The following is a 27283-nucleotide window of genomic DNA, read 5'->3' as shown; positions in this document are numbered from 1 at the left end:
GTGATATATAATATATTTAGCATATGATAATTTATTATGAATAAAAAAATATTAAATAATATATTTTATATGTAATAAATATATATTCTATTACAATATTGTAAATAAATTATAATTTAATATTTACATATAATATAATATAGATATGGTATATAACAATATAAAATATCTACTGTATAATAATTTAATAACATTATATTCTATATCAAAAATTATTTTGCCACAAAAAATAATTTACTTTATTATATAATATATTATATATTAAGATATATTTTTATCAAATAAAAAATAATGTACAATATTTAATATATTCTATATTAAAAAATATATATTTTCATTAATATTTAATATGCAACTTAGTATATAACACAAATAATATGAATTTTATTTAAAATGAATAGTGCATGTGTAGTAACAATAGTGAAAACGTTTCTGTGCTACAGTGCTAGAAATATAAGAAACATCTTTTTATGTTTCCTTTTTTCTTCACAAAAATTGAAAACGTTTTATGTTATAGAAAAACAAAAACATATTATTGAGTACGATTTTTGTTTTCGTTTTGCTTTTTAAGTGACTGACAATAGAAAATAAGAAATGTTTCTCGTTACTAAACGCAGCCAAATTAATGTTTTCTAAATATTTTTCACTGTAGCAAAAACAATACAGCGGTTAACAGCATTTAAAAAAAAAAAATTACTTACACACGCATACTAATATCTGATTTTTTTAACTAACCACTTTGTTACTCAATCAAACATATTGGGATTGGGCACAATATGAAAGATGCAATAATTGTACATAGTTTTTAGTACTCCCTCAGTCCCAAAATATGACTCACAATTTTGTGAGTCATAATTCTCAATGTGGATAGCTATTTTGAAATAGAAGGAGTAGGGATGCACAAGGTCCGATTTGGTCCGGTTTTTAGAATTTTTGGAACCAAATCACTCCCTATGGATCCAAAAAATTTGGTTCCAAAAATTTTGAAACCGTGAAGAAATGGTTTGGTTTGGTTCGGCTCCTACGGTTTTAGTTGAATTTTTTTTCCTTGAATTGTATATACAACAAAAATAACAATAAAAACATTCAGATTCCCGAATCAAAAACTAAAATAGAGAGAGAAAAATAGGAGAAAGTTAGTGAAATAGACCCAAAAGCTAAAACCTATAAATTAAAATAAAGTTGAATGTTGCTGAAATTGGAAAAGATGATAAATTCGTGGTTGAAAACTAAGAAACTTGATTCGTTGTCATTGTTGGTTGTGCTTGAGGAGTAAACACGCCGTGAGACTTAGAACTAAAAGTGAGAGTGAAAGGGGGAGAATGTGAAAAAGGATGTCACCGACGATAGTGATAAAAGATTGACAGTGATCACCGAACTTTGAAGGATGCGTGAGAGAGATTGATCAACAACTGAATCCCGTGGCGATGAGACCTAAAAAGTGAATAAGGCGGTAAGGGTGTTCAAAAAATCCGACAAACTGAACCGGACCGAACTGAATTGGATGGTTTGAGCTAGTTGTAAAGTGGTTTGGTCCGGTCTTGGGCCCAAGATTATGAAACCGTAATTTTACGGTCGGCTCTTGGTTTGGGATCCTGCTGGACCGGCCCAGCCCGGATTGAACCGTTATATAGCTTATATTATAAATAAATAAATAAATATATATATATATATATATTATATTTATAGAAATGATATAACTTATAGTTTTGGCTAAACATATTCTTAAATTTTCTCGGGCCATGATGAAAGCTAGCAAAGAGAGAGAAAGAAAACGAAATGATGGGCCATAATAAATAAAATATCATATGAAAATTACCAAACAATAAAAACTACACAATCAAAAATAAAGCATAACCATTATGGACTAGAGGAGATTATTGGTTCTTTAAATACTAAAGTGGAAGAGTAGTATATAATAAATATATATACTGAATTGTCGGTTCCCTGTTGATGTATTATATTGAAGGAAAAATAAGAAATTATGTTTTTAAAAAATAAAATAAAAAGGAAATCAACTAAAACCGACAAACCGAACCGAACCGAACCAAACTGATTTTTCGTGGTTTGGTTTGGTTCGGTTCCATGGGCATTATAGTTCGGTTTGGTTTCAGAAATAGTGAAACCGTTATAAATGGTTTGGTCCCAAAAAAAAACTTTCAATCTGATCCAAACCAGACCGTGTGCACCCCTATAAGGCGGCGTGAGCAAAGAAAAAAAATGAGATAATGGAGAAATGTTGGCAGGCACTCAAAAATCCAAACATCGGGAGTAGCAAAAGTGTATATATATATATATATATACACACACACACATTATAACGGTTCGGTCGATCCGGTCCTATAAGACCCTAATTCAAAATCGAACAAAAAATTCATAGTTTTATTATTTTTGAACCGTAACTGAACCGAACCACTGTAGAATCGTCCCAAATAGGGATGGCAGATTCCCCATCCCCGTCGGGGGCGGGACCCTGTTTATAGCGGGGATGGGGATCCTTTTAGTTAAACGGGGATGAGAATGGGGGCAAATTATGAATCCCCGCCGGAGCCGGGACCGGAGGCGGGGATGGGGTAAACCCGCCTCACCCCACCCCGATTAAGTGTGAAGTTATTAATATACCCTTACATATAATAATTTATTACTAAATTAGATTTATTATATATATGAAAATAAGAAAAAAAAAATATATTTTTTTTTAATAAAAAAAATTATAAGGGCAAGGACGGGGATAAGGTGTTGGGGGCGGGGGCTGGGGCGGGTATGGGGATTCTGGCAAAATTTTAAGCGGGAATGGAAAATAAAAAATGCATCGGAGATGGGGATGAGGAATGGAATCCCCGTCCTATCCCGTCCCGTTGCCATCCCTAGTCCCAAACTGTCCTATCCAATCCGGTATGAATTTTTGGATTGACAAGTTTTTGGCACACCCTTATGAGGGAGTATCTGATCTGGAAGCTATGGTGGCTAGGAAGTACTACTAGCTTCGGCTGTAAGCTTTACTCTAGTTTGGCGGCAGGTCTTTCAATTTGCCCTGCCATAGAGTAGGGCTGTCCATTTCTGCCCAAAAGAACCCTCCATCCACAATCAAATATGTCATAGAAAAATCACTTTCTCACCATAATTTGAACTCTTTTTTTTTTTTTTTTTTTTTTTTCAAATATGTTTTATTATTATTATTATTATTGACAAGCCATAACAACTCAAAAGACATATCCAGACCTACCTAATCCTGATTGATGAAGGAAGAAACATTTTTAATAAGAGCCAAAGCCTTCTCAGTGGTTGGACTGAACAGGTGGAACAAATGTTCCTCTCTTGTAGTCTCCACAATCTCCACCGTCCCTTTCCACCCACTCTTTTTCAACCTCTTATAATAATCTCCACCCACTTCTCTCAGATGATCATTCTCAGCAAGCAACACCAACACCCTCTCACACCCTAACCTAGCCAAATCCCTTGCTACCGGTCTCAGCCTTGGATCTTCCAACCCACCATTCCCCGGACACATGTACAGCCACATCTCGTCATCATCTTCCCTACCTCCAAAGAACGGGTGAATCATAACCGCCCGAACGACCCGTACTCCGAGTAACCCTATTGACCCGACCCGGGTTAACAATGTGTTGGAAATGTTCCCCCCTCCACTATCTCCACCTATGAATACCCGATCAAGATCCGCGTGCTTGTTGATCCATGGGTCGGGACCCTTTCCATTAGCTTGGGACGCAACCCACTGGAGCGCTTCCCAACAGTCCTCGTAGCAGGCGGGTATCAGGTGCTCTGGGGCTAGCCTGTACTCCACTGAGATGGCGATAGCATTGGCCTCCGCGGCAATGGCTCTGATGTGGGGGTGGTAAAGGGGAGAGAAAGTGGACTCGAAGGAGAATCCGCCTCCGTGGATGTAGAAGAGGAAGGGAAGCCTCTGGGACGGGTCGGATAGTCGGGGCAGAAAGATCCGAGCAGATATTTCTGGTTCGGACGAGATAATGACATCTTTGGATTGAACACCGGTGATGAAGTCGTCGGACGGCGGGATTTTTTGGGTGGGCCAAAAGAACTTCTCGACGCAGCCGTCTTTGTACACCCTGAAGAACTGGAATTCATGGGCCACCTCTAGATTTGCTGAGTCCATGGCAAGAGCAATTAAGATGAGGAAGAATTATAAGAATCTCTGGAGATACAATGGGAGGCTATACAGTTTGTGCTTGGATTACTTATGTGTGTATACATATATACATATATAGAGAGAGAGAGTGAGAGAGAACTAAGCACTCTTCCTTGTTTACATAATGATTCCTTTGGTATTGTATAAAATGCTTTCTTAGAGCATCTTCAACCCTAAAATGCTAAATTCCGACGCCAAATTTATATTTTGATAGTGCTACAGTGTCAAAATGTTATATTTTAGCAATTATGCTCTAATGGTGTATTTCATGCAAGATGCTATTTTTTTATGCAACCACCATTTTTTTTCAACTACCATTCCCACCATGCAAAGCTCCAATTTTTTTTTGAAGCAACTCAATCCATACCATCAGTTAATATCACTGAGTTGTTGATAGTGTGTTGGAAGCTTCAAGTTGTAAAAAACATTTTAAAAGAAACAAAAATTAAACTGCTAATGCAAATGCTTTTATTTAAATTATATTTGCTTATGATCTTCTTCTCTATCCTCATCATACAGAGAAGACATTGACCATTATAATTATTCATGCAACTGGTTTCAGACCTTCCCATTATAAAATGCACACCCATCTCAGAAACCAAAAACCAAACCAAGATTCATAGTACAGGACTACAAAAAAATAAAATAAACAATTTCTAATCAGACTTCTGAGTTATGAGTAATCCAAATCTGTTACTCGGAAACAGCAAATTTAAAAACTTTATGATTCGGTTCAGCCCCTGATCACTTATCATTTCAAATTCTCTCTTTTATTCTAGCCAAATCTTGAAGCTCTAAAAAAAAAAATACAGAACTGAGATAAGAAGATCCAAAAGATATTAACCCATATCAGATAACATTTTGATATAAAGAATACATAATGATAACGATATGGTGGTTTAGTGAAATTGAATGAACGTAGAAGATGTGCAGAAGTAGAGAGCGTTGTTTAAAAACATTAGGGAATATATAGTATATGTGTTGGGATTTATATGCCCTGGCATAGCAAATTCCTGTTTGGATTAATTGACATATGTTCCTGACGTTTCTGAAATATTTATGTTTTATACAATTGGTGAATTCAATGTATTATATTTCGATTCACTATGAAATTGATAGTGTCCATGTAATTACAAGAAATATTTATGTATATGTATGTGATGGCAATCAATGCATGATATATAAATAGTAATTATAAATTGTTCATAGTCGGTAATTATGGATGGACTCATAATTAATTAAGACTTGAACTAGATCCGCGTTAGGTTGAGATATATTGCGAGAGCCGTCGTATGCAATTACTCCCTATCACCGTCATGGCATTTGACTCTTAAGCATGAGAAAAGTATAGACTCTTTTATTAATTAATAATTACTTTGATTTGTTCGGCGGATTCTTCGGGATCCTTAGACCGACACTTCGGGTAGTTATGTAATTAATAGTTAGAGGGTTATATTTTCAATATTTGCATCATTGCTACTTGTATTTATTTTGTATTGATTATGGTTGATCACAAAGTAAATTCGAAGGCCTTCGTATGATTTTAGACAAAATGATTTATTATATATTTATTTATTAAATTATTATTTTTGTCGAACAAATGTTTTATTGTGATCGAGCCAGAAATAATCAAAGGCGCCAAAATAAATATATTAATTAAGTAGTCGGATTGATGGCATTATTTATCCGATAACTAATTATGCATAGAGGGGTCAAAGTGCAACATTGACTTAGAGGTTATTTATTATTGAATTGGAGTTCAATTAATTTCTTTTAGTGGAGTAGAAATTAATTTATGAATTAATTTAATTGGGTCCATGGACCGGGCCAATTATTAATTCATTGTAACCAATAAAATAATAGGCCCAATGGATTCTTACTCATAGCCCAACTTGATATTGGAATCATATTAGATTTGAGACATGTGAATTAGAGATTGAGAAGGATTAGTTGTTTCCTTTTCTTTACCTTTATGTTGCCTATAAATATACATGGTCTATGTATATTTTAGGGGTGATTTTGATGAGAAGGAAAAATGAATAAATTTTCTCTCTCTAGAAAATTAGGGTTTATGTTCTCATCTAATGGAGGCTCCCACAAGCCTAGTTTTCCAAGGTCATTCAAGGAGGCTTATGAGTGATTCCTAAAGGCAAGACCATTACCAAGAAGATGGAGATCCATGGAAAAGATGTCTAGCAAAAGGGATCTACAATAAGTGAGAACATTCACTTTAGAGGAGAGATCTGAGGTTTACTCAAACCTTGATGTAAGTATTCAATCTTTTAGTTGAATAATACATCATATTTTATTTTATTTTTTTGCATAAAACTTGTCTCTATGTGATGAATCAAGATCTATGAATTTAAATCCCTCGAAAAGTTTTTAAAACTAGCACGTTCATATATATTTTGATTGATGTATGTTGATGTATGATTTAATATGTTGATATATATTGATACATGATGATGTATGAATAATTGTGAATGAATGATGATGTATGGTTGGGCCATGGATGAAGCTTATAGGTTAAATTAATGTAATTTTATCTTTGGATGAATGTAATTAAGGCTTTGATTTAGCCGTTTGAAAGTTCAATGATGTAATTTATTTTTCCCATTGTATTTCAAGTTTTAAATATTTTTAAAGCCACGTAATCTTCGTCAAAGGATGCTATGAAGCTTCAAGAAGGTCCAAGAGGGTTAAATTAGGCTTCAGGAATTTTCTGGGATTTTTTAGAAATTTTTCGGAATTTTTCTAGAATTTTTTAAGGCCTAATTTAATTTCTGGAATTTTTCGGTAATTTTCCGGCGACTGGAGAGTTGTCGGCGGCAAGGTTTTGGCCGGAGATCAAGAGGGATTAATGGGAAATAACTGTTGGGAAATGTGCTAGTTTTAAAAACTTTTCGAGGGATTTAAATTCATAGATCTTGATTCATCACATAGAGACAAGTTTTATGCAAAAAAATAAAATAAAATATGATGTATTATTCAACTAAAAGATTGAATACTTACATCAAGGTTTGAGTAAACCTCAGATCTCTCCTCTAAAGTGAATGTTCTCACTTATTGTAGATTTCTTTTGCTAGACATCTTTTCCATGGATCTCCATCTTCTTGGTAATGGTCTTGCCTTTAGGAATCACTCATAATCCTCCTTGAATGACCTTGGAAAACTAGGCTTGTGGGAGCCTCCATTAGATGAGAACATAAACCCTAATTTTCTAGAGAGAGAAAATTTATTCCTTTTTCCTTCTCATCAAAATCACCCCTAAAATATACATAGACCATGTATATTTATAGGCAATATAAAGGTAAAGAAAAGGAAACAACTAATCCTTCTCAATCTCTAATTCACATGTCTCAAATCTAATATGATTCCAATATCAAGTTGGGCTATGAGTGAGAATCCATTGGGCCTATTATTTTATTGGCTACAATGAATTAATGATTGGCCCGGTCCATGGACCCAATTAAATTAATTCATAAATTAATTTCTACTCCACTAAAAGAAATTAATTGAACTCCAATTCAATAATAAATAACCTCTAAGTCAATGTTGCACTTTGACCCCTCTATGCATAATTAGTTATCGGATAAATAATGCCATCAATCCGACTACTTAATTAATATATTTATTTTGGCACCTTTGATTATTTCTGGCTCGATCACAATAAAACATTTGTTCGACAAAAATAATAATTTAATAAATAAATATATAATAAATCATTTTGTCTAAAATCATACGAAGGCCTTCGAATTTACTTTGTGATCAACCATAATCAATACAAAATAAATACAAGTAGCAATGATGCAAATATTGAAAATATAACCCTCTAACTATTAATTACATAACTACCCGAAGTGTCGGTCTAAGGATCCCGAAGAATCCGCCGAACAAATCAAAGTAATTATTAATTAATAAAAGAGTCTATACTTTTCTCATGCTTAAGAGTCAAATGCCATGACGGTGATAGGGAGTAATTGCATACAACGGCTCTCGCAATATATCTCAACCTAACGCGGATCCAGTTCAAGTCTTAATTAATTATGAGTCCATCCATAATTACCGACTATGAACAATTTATAATTACTATTTATATATCATGCATTGATTGCCATCACATACATATACATAAATATTTCTTGTAATTACATGGACACTATCAATTTCATAGTGAATCGAAATATAATACATTGAATTCACCAATTGTATAAAACATAAATATTTCAGAAACGTCAGGAACATATGTCAATTAATCCAAACAGGAATTTGCTATGCCAGGGCATATAAATCCCAACAGCTCCCACTTGCCCTCATAGCCAATTCAAATTGCACCTAACTCCAATGTTATCCAGATGATGACCAAAATTATTGATCAATGACACCTTTGATAATGGATCAACAAAGTTGTGTTCCAATGCAATGTTCTAGCTACAAGTACATTTTCTTGCCGGACAATATCATGTTGAACATGATACTTCCTCTTAGTGTATCTTGTTCCTCTATAGAACCTTAGGTCATTGGTTTGGACTACTTCTACACTATTATCGCAATATAGCTCGATAGGTAGGCTAGCATGCTCCACAACCTCTAAATCAGTGAGATCAAACCAATAGGCTTCTTTTGCCGCCTTTAAGGCTGCAATATATTCCACCTACAGGTTTGAGTCAGCAGTTAAAATCTGCTTAACAATCTACCAACTGATCTCCCTTCCATTAAGTGAACATACACTAAGTCATGAACCTCATAGTATCTACTTCTGATTGAAAATCAGAACTAGCATACCTGACTAGGACCATATCATCACATCCATAAATGAATATGATATCATTGGTTTTCCTTAGGTACTTAATGATATTTTTCACAATAGACCAGTTGTCAAGTCCAGTATTGGACTGATCTCTACTAACTATCCCTACTATGTAGCGAATGTCCTGTTTGGTATAGACCATGGCATATATGAGACTCTTATATGCTGAAACATATTGTTCCAGTCTCATTTGCTCAATCTCCTTTGATAGTCTTGAAAAACTACTTACTAGAGAGAGACATCCATATCAATAAAACAAGAACTCATTCTTTGAGTTATGCATACCAAACCTGGTCAAAACTTTATCAATGTAGGGTTATTAAGATAAGCCTATTTTCCTTTTAACCTGATCTTGCAAAAGCTTGATCCTAGGAATCTAGCTTACATCCTGAAAATCCTTCATTTAAAAGTAATTGAACAACTACCTCTTTATTGATGACAAAACTTCCACATCATTCTAAATGAGTAGGATGTCATCAATATATATAGAATTAGAAAAATAATGACATTCCCTTGTACACTCATGATTTATTCACTAAGAAATCTTCTAGTATCTTTTTGTAGATTAACTTGCCTTCCATAGGAATCACCTACTAGAAAGTTCTACAAGATCCCAGAATTTATTAGAATACATAGATTCCAACTCTGATTTCATAGTAACTCACCAAAACTATCTGTATCCACATCGGTTCACGCTTCCGTGTAGCTTACTGGGTCCAACTCATGTTTAACAGGGATGTCCATAATGGTCTCACCTAAAAACATGATTCTGTCGAATTGGATGATAATCCTCCCACTACATCAATGTACCGATGCAAGAATCTGTGTAGTAGATGATGCTAACGCATCAATAGGGAATTCATATATTATTCTCAATCTCTATAATAAGTGTGTTCACATGTGGTACATCTGGTACTCATACCAAATTCTCTAACATTATGCTACTAGGTATGTGATTCATAATATGATTCTCCTATAGATAAACAGTGAGTGAAAACAATCAACTTTTATCTTTGAGATCATAAAATAATCCATCCTAGTGACATTTAGAGTAGCTATCAAATCTAGCATGCCTATGATCTGATTCCAACTTACTTGTCCATATCAAACGCACGTGTGCAAGACTACCCCATATGTGCATATGATTCAAACTAATATTTAGTCAAAAACACAGCTCAACGGTATCCTTGAGACAGACTAAGATGGAATGCAGTTCATAATGCGCATCGATGTCATTAACGCTAAACTCTTAAATGAAAGAGATAATGTGGCATTACTGATCATAGATCTAACCATGTTAAGTGGAATTCTGTTATTCCTATTTGACACCTAAATTAATTTAGCGTCAATTGCGGAAAACTGGTACACAACACCCTCATTGACCATATAGTCTTTGCACTATCCCAAGAAATACTCAAATACTCGATCAGATCGAAGTGTCTTGATAAGTTTACCTAATCTGAGCTCCACATCAGTCTTGACCCTCTCGGAATATACCAAAAGTATAAGACTTGTGTCGCAACAGGTAAATTTATCCAAAACGTGAGTAATCTTGATTGGATGTTCATAAGACTACACGTGTACGTGTGTACCGACTCCAATTGTTCTTTATGTCTATTTCATTTGGCTGATTAAGCCCTTAGAGTTATCTATCATTCAAAACAAGATTCACAAGTTTGGTTTAGGCTCCTCTGCCTCACTAGGTAATAAACCTTCTTTAACCAATCTTTAAATCTCATTTTGATTGATTACAACCCAAAAATAGACACCAAAAATACAATGAGTCAGGAATAACAAATTTTCTCTTAACATTCAATCTAGAAAATGCAACATTAGTTTCTACATCCTGCAAATCTTAAGAGCTTGTGATTATAGTATATTAACCATCTTTCAATACACCAGAAGCAATCACATATCTATTCAATTTTATAAAACCAGTTTTACAAAATAACGATCTAGTTTTTTTATAAGCCAAAAGTAAAATAAGAATGAGATTGCGTTTCACTTCTGTGCATAAAGATAGTTCTCTAATACTAATATCCTCATACTCTCTAATTTCAGATGTAATACTCCCACTGACTTAGTTACAACCTTGGCATCAGGTCAAAAGATAAATATATACCCATATCATCAAGGCTTCTGGATTCCTGAAATCCTTACAATAAATTGCAAACATGTTTAGTGGCTCCAGAATCTATCCATCAGGAATCAATAGATACAACCACATAACATGGCTCAATGATTAAATATATATTTTCCTATGCCACGTCATTACTTAGACAGTTTGTCCTTTAGTGTCTTAGTTAACGGCAAAAGAAACAGTTTCATTCGCCCTCAACATACACTGCCTTATTCCCTTTAACCTTTTAGATACCTATGTTTTGTGCTAGCCTAGTCCTATTATCATCCTTCTTCTTTGCTTTGCCCATCCACTTGGGCCTAGAAGAAGATGGTATAGACTAGGTTAGATTGATAGGAACGCCCATACTCTTGATTATCCCTTTTTTTGTTACCAATTCTATAAGAATATCAGCGAGTGTGAACTCAAACTGATTCCTTATTTAGTTCACTCTAACAGAGTCGAATGAGTTTGGTAACAAGGCAATAATCATGTCAACTTGAAACTTACCACCCAAGTCAGCCTTATTGATCTCCAGCTAATTTTTAAATAATAAACAATCATTTTTCAAAATTTGATTTCATACTGGAGTTCCTTAGGCTATCTTGATGCTATTCAAGTCTGACATTGTACTTTGGCATACTCTCTATTTAATCTCACCAAAACATCTTATTAAATTTTAACATGATGCTTGAAGAAAATAAAATAATGTAAATGTTAGCTTTGGAGCGTATTCGAGGTAAACTCTAGAATATTGCACCAAGTCATCTCATTTACCTTATTTCACTTATTCAAAGCATTAATGTTCTCTTAGGTATCTTAAAGTAAAAGGATTAGGTTTAGAAGTAGTAAATACATTTGTACCCTTACATTGTGAATAAAATATCTAAGTTCATTTCTCAGTCAATATTAATGAGATCCAGTTACATTGAATATGTAAGCAAGCAGATAAACTGGATTAGACATAATTAATCTGAATGTAAATGCATTCATACAATATGCAAGGTGAATTATTAATAATGTCATGCATATTTAAAATTAAAATGAGCTTGTTAACCACATAATACAATAAATCTCAATCGAACAAGAGATCATTATCATTATTGGTGAACAATCCCTTTTAATTAATGCGGGTCCCTCAACTCTGTAGCATAATAAATCAACCAATTAATATGTCAATAACTTATCCTGTTGGAGGAGTTCATTATTACTATTGTTGAGATTCATTTACTATTAGGTCAGCACTTCCATTAAAATAGTATGTGGGTCCCTTAACCACTGCATGAAAAATCGGATAACCAATACACCAATAACTTATTCGGTTGGCGAAATTCATTATTGCTATTGGCGGGCAAATCCCATCATCTCCATATCTCTTAAGACAATGCCTTGTCTATCTATATGAAATGACTCCCGATTATGTTTAGCCTTTCTAAAATCACCTAGTGTAGACCACTCCGTTGGGGAGCTAACACTATTGATTTTAGATTGAGTGTATAACATTATTAATGCTCTAATGAAAAATAAAACATTAAATATGTTGTCATTATAATCTAGACTCTTTAAATCATGCGTAGGGCCTTATTTTTAAAGATCTAATTACAATGAACATTTAATATTTTTATTTTCATGAGACAACCATTCTTGTAATATTAAGACTCTTCAAATCATGCGTGGGGCCTTATTTTTGAAGATCTAATTACAATGGTTTTAATAACGAAGGCCATGGGGCAATGTATAAAAATCCCCGCTCCCACTCAATTTTTAATCATTCATAATCAGGGTTTTTATTTTATTCATTTACATGATATAATGCATGCAAAACGTCTTGATTTTAATCCAATTAAGTTTAGAAAATATTTAGACTTTAAACGATTCACTAATATTTAACTTGAGGCACACTTCAAAAATAATTTATAAAAATAATTTTTCGTTTCGCAATAAGTACTCTCAAATTAATTAGTAATCAAATCCAATTAATTTTCATAATTTAATTAATATAAATCAAGTCATTTAATTAAATATCATGGATCCAATGCATGAATAATAATAATAAACAATTAATTATTCCACGCATCAGTTAAATAAATAAATAAGAGACAGAAGCAAATTAAATGGCCAATGGATTCAGCTTTTAACATTTAATTACTCTAAGTATTGCGCGAGGATCTTCCATCAGCTTGCAAACACCCGCAGGAGGTTGATACGCGCTAGGAGAAGCAAAACACTGCTTGGAACGCGACTGGAGGGCCCCACACGCGCTCACACGCGCCTGGGGCATGCTGCAGGTGAAGCCACGCGCCCCCACGCGCTGGCACGCGCAATATGTATAGAGAGAGAGAGAGAGGTGAGGGAAGAGTTTTAGAGAGAGAGGTACCTCTAATTCGTTGAGCAACGCTCTCTATCTGTTCTCAATCTGCCGCTGCAAATGCACGCGGGGGGGTTCGACGAATGGACTGCGTTTCCCCAATTTCGGTGGATTATTGAGTCTAACTATAAAAGGGGTTTATGAGTCTAATGACGATGAGGAAGAGCAATGGATTGACGGTGATCCGACGACGAATCGGAGAGACAACGATGAGGAAGAGATTAACTATTGTTTCTGTTGCCACCGTTCTCCTCTCTCTCTCTCTCTCTCTCTCTGTTGCCCTAGACAAATACAGGCGAAATTGGAGCCGTCGCTTTTTTTCTGTAGCCTAACTCATATAGCAATTGCTATTTGTTTTGCTACAATTGGCATAAAAAATAGTAAAGTTAAAAAATAGCGGCCCAAATAGCATTGCATTGGAGAGCCTAGTTTTAAGCCCACCTGCCATATTTTGAATTAGCAGCCCAAATAAGAAGTGGGTTGGAGATGCCCTTAGGTTTGTTGGGTGACTTTGATCTGCCAATGCAATAGCTACCCACTACCCACAAAGTGTGTAATGGACTATAATATGATTCACAACGATTCACCTGACAAGTACGTCAATCCCAACTACTCATAAGTCCGATCTCTGTGAAACTTTATACAGTATCATTTTCGGATCAATTTTGAAATAATTATCGAGTAAGCATGCAATAATTTCACATTTTCTCCATATATAATCCAACCACATATTATTGGCTCCCTATGCAATAATTTTACCAAGAATGTCTAGCAACGAACAATCTCGCAAGGCTTCCACCATTTTCCTGCAAATCTTTTGTAAATTTCTTGGAAAGATACCAAGAATTGTTTGCTTTATATTGAGACGGCTTTGACTAGTTCAATGACATTAGTCATGATTGTGAAAGAAGGAAATTAGCAAGACTAAAAAGAGTAATGTGAAACAGAACAATTGTCTAGTCCGAAGAACTTATCCCACTTAAGATGCAAATCTTAATATTTTGGTCTAACCAGATGATGTATTCAATTACAAAGAGAGCTGATCCTAGATAACAACACATACTTGCGCAATATTAGTTATGTCAATAGTTTAAATTGGGGCTTAAATCCATGTCTTTGGGTGTGCCCTGATTATTTGAATAGTTTCAGTACATGATATATATTGATTTTGATACATCAATCACAATAACAAGAACCATTACCCAAAAAAAAAAAAATGATCCACATTACATTACAGTATACAATGATTAGAAATTAGAACAACATCGTTTGATTGTTTCATACTACAATTCCCCTCTTTCCCCTTTGCCGGTTTAACAAACGCCTAGAAGAATTTGAAAAAAATAAAAGGGAAAAGGAATATAACAATGAAGGAGCCTGGTCCTGATTAATGAAGGAAGCAACCCTATTCATCAGGGTCCCAGCCTTTTCACAAGTTGGGTTGAACAAATGGAAGACATGATCCTCCCCTTCTGTCTCCATAATCTCAACCACACCACACCACACCACTCACTCTTCCTCAATGCCTCATGGTAGGTTAAATCCCTCTGTCTCAAGTGGTCTTTCTCTGCAGTGCAAACCAGCACCTTGGTGCACCCCAAGGTTGAAAACAAACTAGGATTGGCAGCTGGGTTTAGCCTTGGGTCATCGCACCCACTAGTTTCTGGGCAAATAAACATCCACAGTTTGTCAGGTTTACCATTCCCAAAGAAGGAATGTACCAAAACAATTCCAACAAGCTTCAGATCAAACCCTAATCCATCAACACCAGCTCGGACGGCCATATCATGGGCAATATTTGCTCCAGCACTGTCACCAGCCAAGAAAGCCCGCCCAAAATCCGCATGGTGATTAAGCCAGGGTTCGGGGCCTTGGCCATTAGCATGCAGACCCACCCATTGCATTATAGTTTTATATCTTAATTTAGGGAAGGAGTGTTTCTTAACTAAGTGGAATATTACATCTGTTAGATGCAATTGAGTGATTCACCCCCGTCGAAAGAACAAAACAACCATTAGGCTAGAGAATGAAAGGCGGATGAGCTTGAATTCAGTTTATTTTTTATATTAGGTGTTTGAGGTTGAGCGTTCTTGAATTTAGTTTATTTCACTTTATTTCTTATATTTGGTGTTTGAGGTTGAGCGTTCTTTCGAATTCTGCGGTAGAAATTCTGAGAGGGATAGGACGGTTGCTATGAAAATTGTGAATTGGTGTACGTTTGCTTAACTTTTCACCAAAAAAATAAAAAGTATATATTTTTATATTTTGACAGGTAACCATATCTAATTCTTGACTGTTAGGTGTTGGGTAAATTCTAAATTTTGCTTACTCCATTAAATAGGAATAAACGTAACATTTACTGAATCATAGTTATTCACACTCGTATGGTTCCATGTTGAAATAAAACCATAAATGAGAGGACCCAAGTTAAGATACCATGTATCCTCTCTCTCTCTCTCAACATTGTGAATTAGTGAGAATTCAAATTATATTTGTTTTGGACTCCATTAACATTCAATTTATATCATTTGAAGCTTGGCTAGCTATGGAATCATAACCTATTGAGAAAAATATCAAACAAATTTTTTTTTTTTCGAAATTAAATATCAAAGAATTTAATTAGTGAAACACACTTTACTTTTCTGAGATGAACAGAAAGTACTCCAACACAAACAAACATGTCACACTAGAAGATTTTGTGTGCAATTCATATATATGCAATAATCCAAATATGTTGCTTTATTCATCACATGGTGTGAGAAAATTTTGATACATACAACAAAGTTTAAGTTTTGTCTTGATTCATGAAAGAAGCGATTTTTTTGAGCATGACCAAAGCATTCTCACAAGTGGGCTTGAACAAATGGAACACATGGTCCTCCTCTTGGGCCTCCATAATATCTCTCACTCCACCCCAACCACTCTTACCCAATGACTTATGGTAATGCCAACCCCTATCTCTCAACAAATCTTTCTCAGCAACACAAACGAGCACCTTGGCACACCCGAGGTTTGGGAGTTTCGGATCCATAACCGGGTTGAACAACGGGTCATCAGACCCGCTCGTCTCCGAGTTCACAAAAGCCCACAACTTATCCACCATTTCTTTCTTGCTGATGTCTTCAGAGCCAATTGGATCCTTCCCCCAGAAATATGGATGGACTAGAACAATCCCAACAAGATTGATACCATCCAGCCCACCCGACCCGACCCGGATTGCCATGTTATGTGCTATATTAGCCCCTGCACTATCTCCAGCAAAGTAAACACGTTCAAAATCAGCATACTCCTTTAGCCACTCCTCATCACCACCTCCATTAAAGTGAGAAGCAACCCACTTGACCCCGGCCCACGAATCATCGTAGGCGACCGGGAGAAGATGCTCCGGGGCTCTCCTGTAGTCGATGGATGCCACCACAACGTTGGCTTCTGCGACGAGGGAGTTGAGATAGTTATGGTAGAGCGCAGAATAGGCTGTTTCGATGACAAAGGCTCCGCCGTGGAAGTACACAAGTAGGGGGAGCTTTTGACCCGGGTTGGTGGTTTTGGGGATGTAAAGCCTAGTACCGACGCCGGTTTCGGATGAAATGACCACGTCTTTGGATTGGACACCAGTTTCCGGGTCGGTGGATGCAGGGACGACCTGGGTGCCGATAAGTCTCTCGAATTTGCCATCTTTGTATAGTCGAATGAACTTGAAGCCAGGAAGTTCGTAGAGAACCTCATTTGTGGTTGAAGCCATCACAGAGAAATGAACAAACTATGAAATGGTACGCAAGAGAGAGAGAGATGGGATTGATGAATGCATATGGACCATTTGAATATGCACGGTGGGGATGTTAATTAAGTAAGATGAGCTGGACAACTTGGCTCGACGGCAAGTAGTGAATGGCTTCGTTTTGGTCCACGCACCCGTCACTTTCATTATTGATTTTAGGAGCGATAATTTTTGACACAATACGCTAACATAATTCGAGATAAGAGAGTTTAGATTTGGGTTAATCGTGTTCATGTCTACACGGATTAACCTGCTAACTAAACATATCGTGTTCGTGTCTAACTCAATAAACACGATTATGACACGAATAATCCGATTAATTAAATGTGTTAGATAAAAATATCGTATTCGTGTAAGAAATAATTTAAACATATCTTTTTGTGTCATGTTAATAATCATGTTGTATTCGTGTCAAGGGGGGTTTAAGATACGATTAATAAAACCGTGTCGACCCTAATCATGTCGACAGGAACCCGCCAATACGAATGGTCACTCCCAACACATTTGAAGAAAAACGAAAAGTCTCGTGGGCTACACATCTTTTGTTTGGCATTTATTGTCCATACGTGTGATAGTCATGGTCACCCCTTGTATGGAGAAATTTTACAGCCTACTCAAAACTTTTATCTAGAAGAAAAATAAAAAAATTCAAGTAATAATAAATTGTCTAAGAGAAAGTTGTTTAACTCGGTATACTATTGAAGAAATCTTCGAAATTTATAAAATTCATCCATGTGGTTATGGTTTAATTTGGTTCTACTTTCTTCTGCAATATATATTTTTTTGAGTAGGTTTTCAAAATTTTGTTTATTGTGTTGTTGTATCAATGTATCAATATTTATTTCAGTATTTGAATTTATCCACAGGGAATGGTATGTTGACACAATTCAGAGTAGATTAAAGAGGAGAAATATACTTTAGAGTTACGTTAAATTAGCAGTGATATAGAGTATTTGAGTTGAAATAAGCTTTAAATCAATAAACAAAACATGCATTTCATTAATGCGAGAGAGAAGGTGAATGAATTGGAATACAACCTTCCTTATTTCGTAAAAGAGGGGTAATTATGGTATTAAAATGTAAAAATCAATGTTGTGGTTTGTAATTTCATTTCAAGAAGAAAAAAAATGGAGAAGATATTGATGGAGAAAAAATGGTCTGAGCCAGTTCGGGTGAGGAAGAATGTTATAAGGTAAATTTATCTCATTAAATCTGAAAGAAAGTGAATGTGTATAAATGGAGTGGACTTGGCTCGTATCATATCCGAATGAAAAAATGAATGAATATAAATGAATTAAATATTAACCAACCTAATGTTAAAAATTAAACAAATTAGAGAGGAGATTAAAGAGGAGAAATATACTTTTGAGTTACGTTAAATTAGCAGTGATATAAAGTTTTGAGTTGAAATAAGATTTAAATCAATAAATAAAACATGCATTTCATTAATGCGAGAGAGAAGGTGAATGAATTGGAATACAACCTTCCTTATTTCGTAAAAGAGGGGTAATTATGGTATTAAAATGTAAAAATCAATGTTGTGGTCTGTAATTTCATTTCAAGAAGAAAAAAACCGGAGAAGATACTGATGGAGAAAAAATGGTTTGAGCCGGTTTGAGTGAGGAAGAATGTTATAAGGTAAATTTATCCCATCAAATCCGAAAGAAAGTAAATGGGTATATATGGTGGGACTTGTCTCATATCATATTCGAATGAAAAAATGAATAAATATATATAGATTAAATATTAACCAACCTAATGTTAAAAATTAGACAAATTAGACTAGGTGTGGTGGTGAGCACATGATATATTATTGATTTGGTGAAAAAATGCTTTCGGTCGGTCCATCAAAGCAATTCTTTTCACTTTAATTATTGATTTGGAGGAAAAATACTTTGAGAGATCCCAAGGGAAAGATGATAGATTAAATAATTTTTCAAGTTTTAGACAAATTTATTTTTTGGACTCTGTTTGAGTGACTACAAAATCAATCTATTTTTTTGTAGTATTACTCGTATGGAAGTAAACTTACCACGTGGCATGTGCATTTGTTGCCCAACTAAATATATGTTGAAAAGACAATACTCAGGTTCTCAAATCACTAGTGAGGATTTACAACATACTTATCGCTGATGTGGACCAATAATAAATTGACACGTCAAAGTTTAATTACCAAATTATAGATGGTAATCAAATCACTTTATTTGATTTGGTAAGTGAATATCTAATCACCATCTTTGATTTGGTAATTAAAAATCACATGTTAATTTATTATTGGTCTACATCAACGGTGAGTATGTTGTGTGAGGATCTATGTATTGTCCATATTGAAAACACTCATCAGTGTGCGATATTCATATTTTTGTTGCTTGTTTTATGTTACGGGTGGGGTATACTGTTGCAAAACAAAATATCTCAACAAATAAGAAACACGGGTGCGTTTAGTAACGTTTTCGTTTTCTGATTTTGAATCTTAAAAAAGGAGAAACATGATTTTGTTTTTTTGAGTGAAAATAAAAAGCATAAACAATAAAAGTGTTTAATAATACATATTTGTTACAAAATGTACATATAAATTCTTTTTTTTGTTTTTTTTTTTTGTTTTTCATTTCTATTTTATTTTTTTTATGACAAAAATTTTAGAAGTTAGTGATTAGAGTGAAGGGGAGGGTAAATGACTTAAACATGGATTCTTGGACACAGAAAGCAACCCAACCAATCAAACACGATACTTACTTCCATCGGTATCAAAAAGTCATAAGTCTAAAAAATTCAATTTAAAATTATAAATCTTAATAATATCCAATACATTACAAGTACAAAATTAGATATACCAAGACTAAAACACTCCCACTAATTATGTATATAAATACATGTATATGCATGATGTATACATTTATTATGTGTTATATAATATATTTAGCATATGATAATTTATTATGAATAAAAAATATTAAATAATACATTTTATATGTAAAATATATATTGTGTTATAATATTGTAAATTAATTATAATTTAATAGTTACATATAATATAATATAGATAAGGTATATAATAATATAAAATATCTACTGCATAATAATTTAATAACATTATATTCTATATCAAAAATTATTTTGTCACAAAAAATAATTTACATTATTATCTAATATATTATATATTAAGATATATTTTTATCAAATAAAAAATAATATACAATATTTAATATATTCTATATTAAATATATATATATTTTTTATTAACATTTAATATGCAACTTAGTTTATAATACAAATAATATGAATTTTATTAGAAATGAATAGTGCATGTGTAGTAACAATAGTGAAAATGTTTCAGTTCTACAGTGCCAAAAAACATAAGAAACATTTATTATTATTATTATTATTATTATTATTTATGTTTCCTCTTTTTTTCACAAAAATTGAAAACATTTTATGCTATAGAAAAACAAAAACATATTATTGAACGCAATTTTTGTTTTCATATTTCCTTTTTAGATGTTGACAACAGAAAACAAGAAACGTTTCTCATTACTATTTGCAGCCAAATTAATGTTTTCTAAATATTTTTCACTGTAGCAAAAACAATATAGTGGTTAACAGTACCCAAAAAAAAAAAAAAAAAACTTACACACGCATACTTATATCAAATTTTTATTAACTAACCACTTTGTTAATCATACATTTCGGGATTGGGCACAATATGAAAGATGCAATAATTGTACGTCGTTTTAATACTCTCCCCATCCCAAAATATGACTAACAATTTTGTGAGTCACAGTTCTCAATGCGGATAACTATTTTGGAATAGAGAGAGTGCACACGGTCCGATTTGGTCCCGTTTTGAGAATTTTTGGAACCAAACCTCTCCCTATAGTTCCAAAATATTTGGTTCCAAAAATTCTGAAACAGTGAAAAAATTGTTTGGTTTAGTTCGGTTTGGTTTCTACGGTTCTAGTTGAATTTTATTTCCTTTTTTTTTTTTTTTTTTGAGTAAATTACACATACACCCCCTGAGGTTAAGTCATTTTTCAATTAAATGAATATTTTGGTATTAACTTTCACATACACCCCAATTTACTTTTTGGCCACAAACACATGTGAATTGACGCTTTTACTCTCAAAATTTTAATACAAAACATCTTTAATCGTAAATGACATAAACGCCCCATCTACAATTTTGAGTTTCATCTCTTTCGTCTGCGGTCTCTCTCACCCACCCCCGTCAACCACCACCACAATCCTCATCCCACAACCACCAACACACCAACGCACACCGCCGCCACAATGTACCAACCACACATCGTCGCCATATCAAGCACGTCGCCTCTGGGTAAAAGAAGACGTCGCCACAACCACACAACGAAACACCCATATGCCTCCCCAACCACATGTTACCGCACCGCAACAACTACACACCGCCAACATATCAAACATGCCATACACCACCCACATAACGCCACACCCACACAACGCCACCTCTAGGTCCGGTCACACCCACACACAGAGCACCACAGCCACCGTCACACCTGTAACGACCCACTCCACCACATGGTATGATATTGTCCACTTTGGGCCTGAATCTGTACGGTTTTGCTCTTGAACTTTACCCTCAAAAGGCCTCATTCCAATTGAAGATAACACTACCACATATAAGCACTTCACCTTTCCCTTACCCAAGCGATGTGGAATTATGCACCTTTAGCTCGTCCGGTGTAGTAGCCTGTCAGTGTCTCGCATCCGCCACGGCACACTCGCCCATAGGGTTATCACAATCCACCCCCATTAGAGGCCCAACGTCCCTGTCGGCACACTTCTGGCTTGGTCAGGCTTTAATACCATTTGTAACGACCCACTCCACCACATGGTATGATATTGTCCGCTTTGGGCCTGAGCCTGTATGATTTTGCTCTTGAGCTTTACCCCAAAAGGCCTCATTCCAATTGGAGATAACACCACCACATATAAGTACTTCATTTTCTCTTACCCAGGCGATTTGGGATTGTGTACTCGTAGCTCGCCTAGTGTGGTAACCTGCCAGTATCTCGCACCTGCCCACGGCACACCCGCTCACAGGGTCATCACAACACCCACACACACACATCACGATCATCGTCGTAGCTGTTGTTTTCGTAGATCGTCGTCGTCGTAAATCGTCATCGTTGCCGCAGATCGTCATCGTTGCCACCGCCACCGATGGAATCGCATCGATGATCGTCGACTTGTTTTTTGGTTCAGGTGTGGGTTCGAAGGAATGGTGTCGATTGTGGTGGTAACAAAGCCACCTATGTTGGTGGTAGTGGAGGCACCGATAAAAATGACGATAGGGGCGATGACGTGATGGTGCCATTGATTTGGGTGATTAAAGTAAAGATAAAAAAAAGAAACAGATGATAGGTGTAAAATATGTTAATTGACTAAAATAACCTTTACTGTTATATAGTTATAGTGTTATATTTAGGACATATGTGTTTGTTAAATAGTGGGGGGTTTTGTATGTGTGTGTATATATATCTATATATATATATGGCTATTTTGTATGCATGCGCATATATTTATATGGTAATTTTGTATGTGTGTGTGTGTGTGTCTATATATATATATGACTGTTTTGTATGTGTGTGTATATATATCTATATATATATATATATATATATTGTTTTGTACGTGTGTGTGTGTGTGTGTGTGTGTATATATATATATAGCTGTTTTGTATGTGTATATGGCAAGAATGATTGGTTAATTGGGGATGATGGTATAAGGAAGAGGAAGAAGAGGAAAGGTGTATGTTGGGGGTAGTTTGGTCACAAAACAGTCAACATGAGGTCAAAGGGTAGCATAATCATTTAACACCTCAAAAGTACTATGACCCCACTAAAAATTGACATTTAGGGTATAAGTGAAATGTTAAACGACTAATTCAAATATAAGTAAAATCTAAAACCAAAATGTTAATTCAAATATAAGTAAAATCTAAAACCAAAATGTTAATCTAGCTGAAAAATGACCCTCCCTCCCTCCCCCCGAATTGTATATACAACAAAAATAACAATAAAATCATTCACATTCCCGAATCCAAGACTAAAATACAGAGAGAAAAATAGGGGAAAGTGAGTGAAATAAACCAAAAAGCTAAACCGTATAAATTAAAATAAAGTTGAATGTTGCTGAAATTGAAAAAGATGACAAATCCGAGATTGAAAACTAAAAAACTTGATTCGTTGTCGTTGTTGGTTGTGCTTGTGGCACAAACACGCCATGAGACTTATAACTGAAAATAAGAGGGAAAGGGGGAGAATGTGAGAAAGGATGTCATCAACGATAGTGATAAAAGATCGACGACGATGACCTAACTTCGAAGGTTGCGTGAGAGAGATTGATCAACAACTAGATTCCGTGGTGATGAGAACTAAGAAGTGAATAATGAGGCGTGAGCAAAGAAAAAAAAATGAGATAGCGGAGAAATGTTGGCACGCACCCAAAAATCTAAGCATGAAGAAAAAACAAATAAAAAAATATCAGATAGTGATAAATGTTGGCTCACGTTTGATCGTTGTGCCAAAATCCCTTGCAAACTTAAGAGTATAACTATATATATAATATAACATATATATATATATATATATATATATATATACACACACACACACACACACACATACATATTATAACGGTTCGGTCTGAGCAATCCAGTCCTGAAAGAATCCAATCCAAGATCAAGCCAAAACTTCACAGTTCTATTATTTTAGAACCGCGACCGGATCGAACCGCTATATAACTGGTTTAAACCGTCAAATTCGGTCTGATTCGGTCCGGTATGATTTTTTGAATTGACGGTTTTTTTGGCACACCTTTAAGAGGGAGTATCTGATCTGGAAGCTATAATGGCTAGTCTAGGAAGTAGTACTAGCTTCGACTGTAAGCTTTGCTCTAGTTTGGCGGCAAGTCTTTCAATTTGCCTTGCCATATAATAGTGTTGTCCATTTCTGCCCAAAATAACCCTCCATCCACAATCAAATATGCCATAGAAAAATCACACTCTCATCGTAATTCAAACATTTTTTTTTTTTTTTATCAAACATATTTTATAATAATAATTATTATTGACAAGTAAAACACTTACACATTACACATTACACATTACCACAACAACTCAAAAGACATATCCAGACCCATCTAATCCTGATTGATGAAGGAAGAAACGTTTTTAATAAGAGCAAAAGCCTTCTCAGTGGTTGGATTGAACAGGTGGAAGTAATGTTCATCTCCCGTGGTCTCCACAATCTCCACCGTCCCTTTCCACCCACCCACTCTTCTTCAACCTCTCACAATAATCTCCACCCACCTCTCTTAGATGATCATTCTCAGCAAGCAACACCAACACCCTCTCACACCCTAACCTAGCCAAATCCACTACTACCGGTCTCAGCCTTGGATCTTCCAGCCCATCATTCCGGGACACATGTACAGCCACATCTCGTCATCATCTTCCCTACCTCCAAAGAACGTGTGGACCATAACCACCCCCAACAACCCATACTCTGAGTAACCCTATTGACCCGACCCGGGTTAACAATGTGTAGGAAATGTTCCCCCTCCACTATCTCAACCTATGAATACCTAGGGCTGATCACGGATCGATTTGGTTCTGTTTAAGGTAAAATTCAAACCAATCCGACCCTCACGGATTGACTAAATCTGAAACCGAACTGATCCATGGGGACTCTCAATCTAAACCAAACCGATCTGTGAAATAACGGTTCGGTTCGGTTCGGTTCCCACGGATTGACGAAGCTGCACCAAACTTAAAGCCACAATTTCTCATTCACAAACCTCATGTACCAAGCTTGTGTTTTATCCAACCATAACCTCTCACAACAGGCCACAAACAGAGAGTTTTAGAGATAGAAGGAATTATAAAGAGAGGAAAATTGGAGTTATAGCTACAAGTTTTTTTATAGACAAGATTAAACCAACTAACTCCAAAAAATTGAATGCCTTGTTCAGCCACTCTCCTGGATCTATTTAGCAAACTCAAATTAAAGCTATGAAAGTCTTCCATACATTAATAGAAAGAAAAACAACATTATATGTTCAGAGAAGAGAAGAATAAGACAAATCCACGGAAAAATCTTGTGAACTCATCGAAAAATAGTTCGATCCAGCCGAAGAGGTCGCCATTGCTTTGATACGCAGAGGTTGTTGCTTCGATACGCAGAGTTTGCCGTTGTTTTGATGTATTTTAGGGTGAACGATGGATTGAGAGGCGAGAGATTGGGAAGCAAGAGGAGGAAAAGAGAGACGAAGATTGGGAGGCCGGGGCGTATAGCGGCTGTAATGACTCTAAATTCTAATGAGTTACTAGTGACCTAGTGTTAACTTAGATATATGTTAAAAATTCTATAAAATATAAATAATAAATAATAATACAGTAATATATGACAGTATATATATATAATATTAATATATAATTAAGTTAACGGATCGGATTGGTTCGGTTAACGGATTGGTTTTTTCAGAGCCCAATCCATTAACCGAACCGCGAATTGCGGATTGGTATATTTCTAAACGATCACCAAACCATGACATCTGAAAACTGAACTGAACCGAACCACACAGATCGGATTGGTTCAGACCGAATTAACGGATTATTTGAACACCCTTATGAATACCCGATCAAGATTCGCGTGCTTGTTAATCCATGGGTCGGGACTGTTTCCATTAGCGTGGGACGCAACCCACTGGAGTGCTTCCCAACAGTCCTTGTGGTAGGCGGGTATCGGGTGCTCTGGGGCTAGCATGTACTCCACTGAGATGGCGATAGCATTAGCCTTCACGGCAATGGCTCTGATGTGGGGTTGGTAGAGGGGAGAGAAAGCGGACTCGAAGGAGAATCCGCCTCCGTGGATGTAGAGGAGGAGGGGAAGCCTCTAACATGGGTCGAATAATCTAGGCAGAACGATCCGAGCCGATATTTCGGGTTCAGACGAGATGATATCTTTGGATTAAACGCCGGTGACGGAGTCGTCGGACAGCGGGATTTTTTGGGTTGGCCAAAAGAACTTCTCGACACAGCCGTCTTTGTACACCTTGAAGAAGCGGAATTCATGGGCCACCTCTAGATTTGCTGAGTCCATGGCAAGAGCAATTAAGATGAGGAAGAATTATAAGAATCTCTGGAGGTACAATGGAAGGGTTATACAGTTTGTGCTTGGATTTACTTATGTGTGTGTATATATATATAGAGAGAGAGAAGACTCAGCACTTTTCCTTGTTTACAGAATGATTCCTTTGGTTTCTTATGTTTGTTGGGTGACTTTGGTCTGCCAACTCAATAGCTACCGACTATGATTCACGACGATTCACCTGACAACTCGACTGTGATGTGAGTAAACGTTATGAATACGTCAACCCCAATTACTCTTAAGTCCGATCTCTGTGAAACTTTATACAGTATCATTTTCGGATCAATTTTGAAATAATTATAGAGTAAGCATGCAATAATTTCACATTTTCTCCAAATATAATCCAACCACATATTACTGGCTCCCTATGCAATAATTTTACCAAGAATGTCTAGCAACGAACAATCTCGCAAGTCTTCCACCATTTTCCTGCAAATCTTTTGTAAATTTCTTGGAAAGATACCAAGAATTGTTTGCACCATATTGAGGAGGCTTTGACTAGTTCAATTACATTAGTCATGATTGTGAAAGAAGGGCATTAGCAAGACTAAAAAGAGTAATGTAAAACAGAACAACTGTCTAGTCAGAAGAACTTATCCCCACTTAAAGATTCAAATCTTAATATTTTGGTCTAACCAGATTATCTATTCGGTTATATAGAGAGCTGATCCTAGAGAACAACACATACTTGCAGTCTATCACATTATTCATTATGTCAATAGTTTAATTTGGGACTTAAAATCATGTCTTCGGGTGTCCCCTGATTATTTGAATAGTTTCAGTACATGTAACAACCTCGTGACAGTACATGATACATATTGATTTTGGTACATCAATCACAATAACAAGAAACAT

General features: G+C 35.4%; 2 protein-coding genes and 2 pseudogenes across 2 annotated transcripts; all 4 read right to left on the bottom strand.

The window, feature by feature from the left end:
* Window positions 1-2960: 2960 nt before the first annotated feature.
* On the bottom strand, window positions 2961-4135 carry LOC132285909 (2-hydroxyisoflavanone dehydratase-like). The gene has a single exon (XM_059788144.1). It carries the CDS (start codon window positions 4133-4135, stop codon window positions 3227-3229), a length of 909 nt encoding a protein of 302 aa, XP_059644127.1. The 3' UTR covers window positions 2961-3226.
* A 10373-nt stretch (window positions 4136-14508) lies between these two features.
* LOC132294063 (probable carboxylesterase 5) lies at window positions 14509-16046 on the bottom strand (annotated as a pseudogene).
* Window positions 16047-16181: 135 nt separating this feature from the next.
* Window positions 16182-17291, bottom strand: LOC132294062 (probable carboxylesterase 12). Its single transcript, XM_059791784.1, has one exon. It carries the CDS (start codon window positions 17205-17207, stop codon window positions 16251-16253), a length of 957 nt encoding a protein of 318 aa, XP_059647767.1. The 5' UTR covers window positions 17208-17291; the 3' UTR covers window positions 16182-16250.
* Window positions 17292-23973: 6682 nt separating this feature from the next.
* LOC132295765 (2-hydroxyisoflavanone dehydratase-like) lies at window positions 23974-26699 on the bottom strand (annotated as a pseudogene).
* Window positions 26700-27283: the final 584 nt, after the last annotated feature.

This window comes from Cornus florida, unplaced genomic scaffold (genome assembly GCF_030987335.1).
Source record: "Cornus florida cultivar Cherokee Brave unplaced genomic scaffold, ASM3098733v1 CherokeeBrave_3.0.0_Hap2_Chr02, whole genome shotgun sequence".
In the NCBI taxonomy this organism is placed as follows: Eukaryota; Viridiplantae; Streptophyta; class Magnoliopsida; order Cornales; family Cornaceae; genus Cornus; species Cornus florida.
The sequence above is the reverse complement of the archived record's forward strand: the minus strand, read 5'-3'. Positions and strand labels throughout refer to the sequence as shown.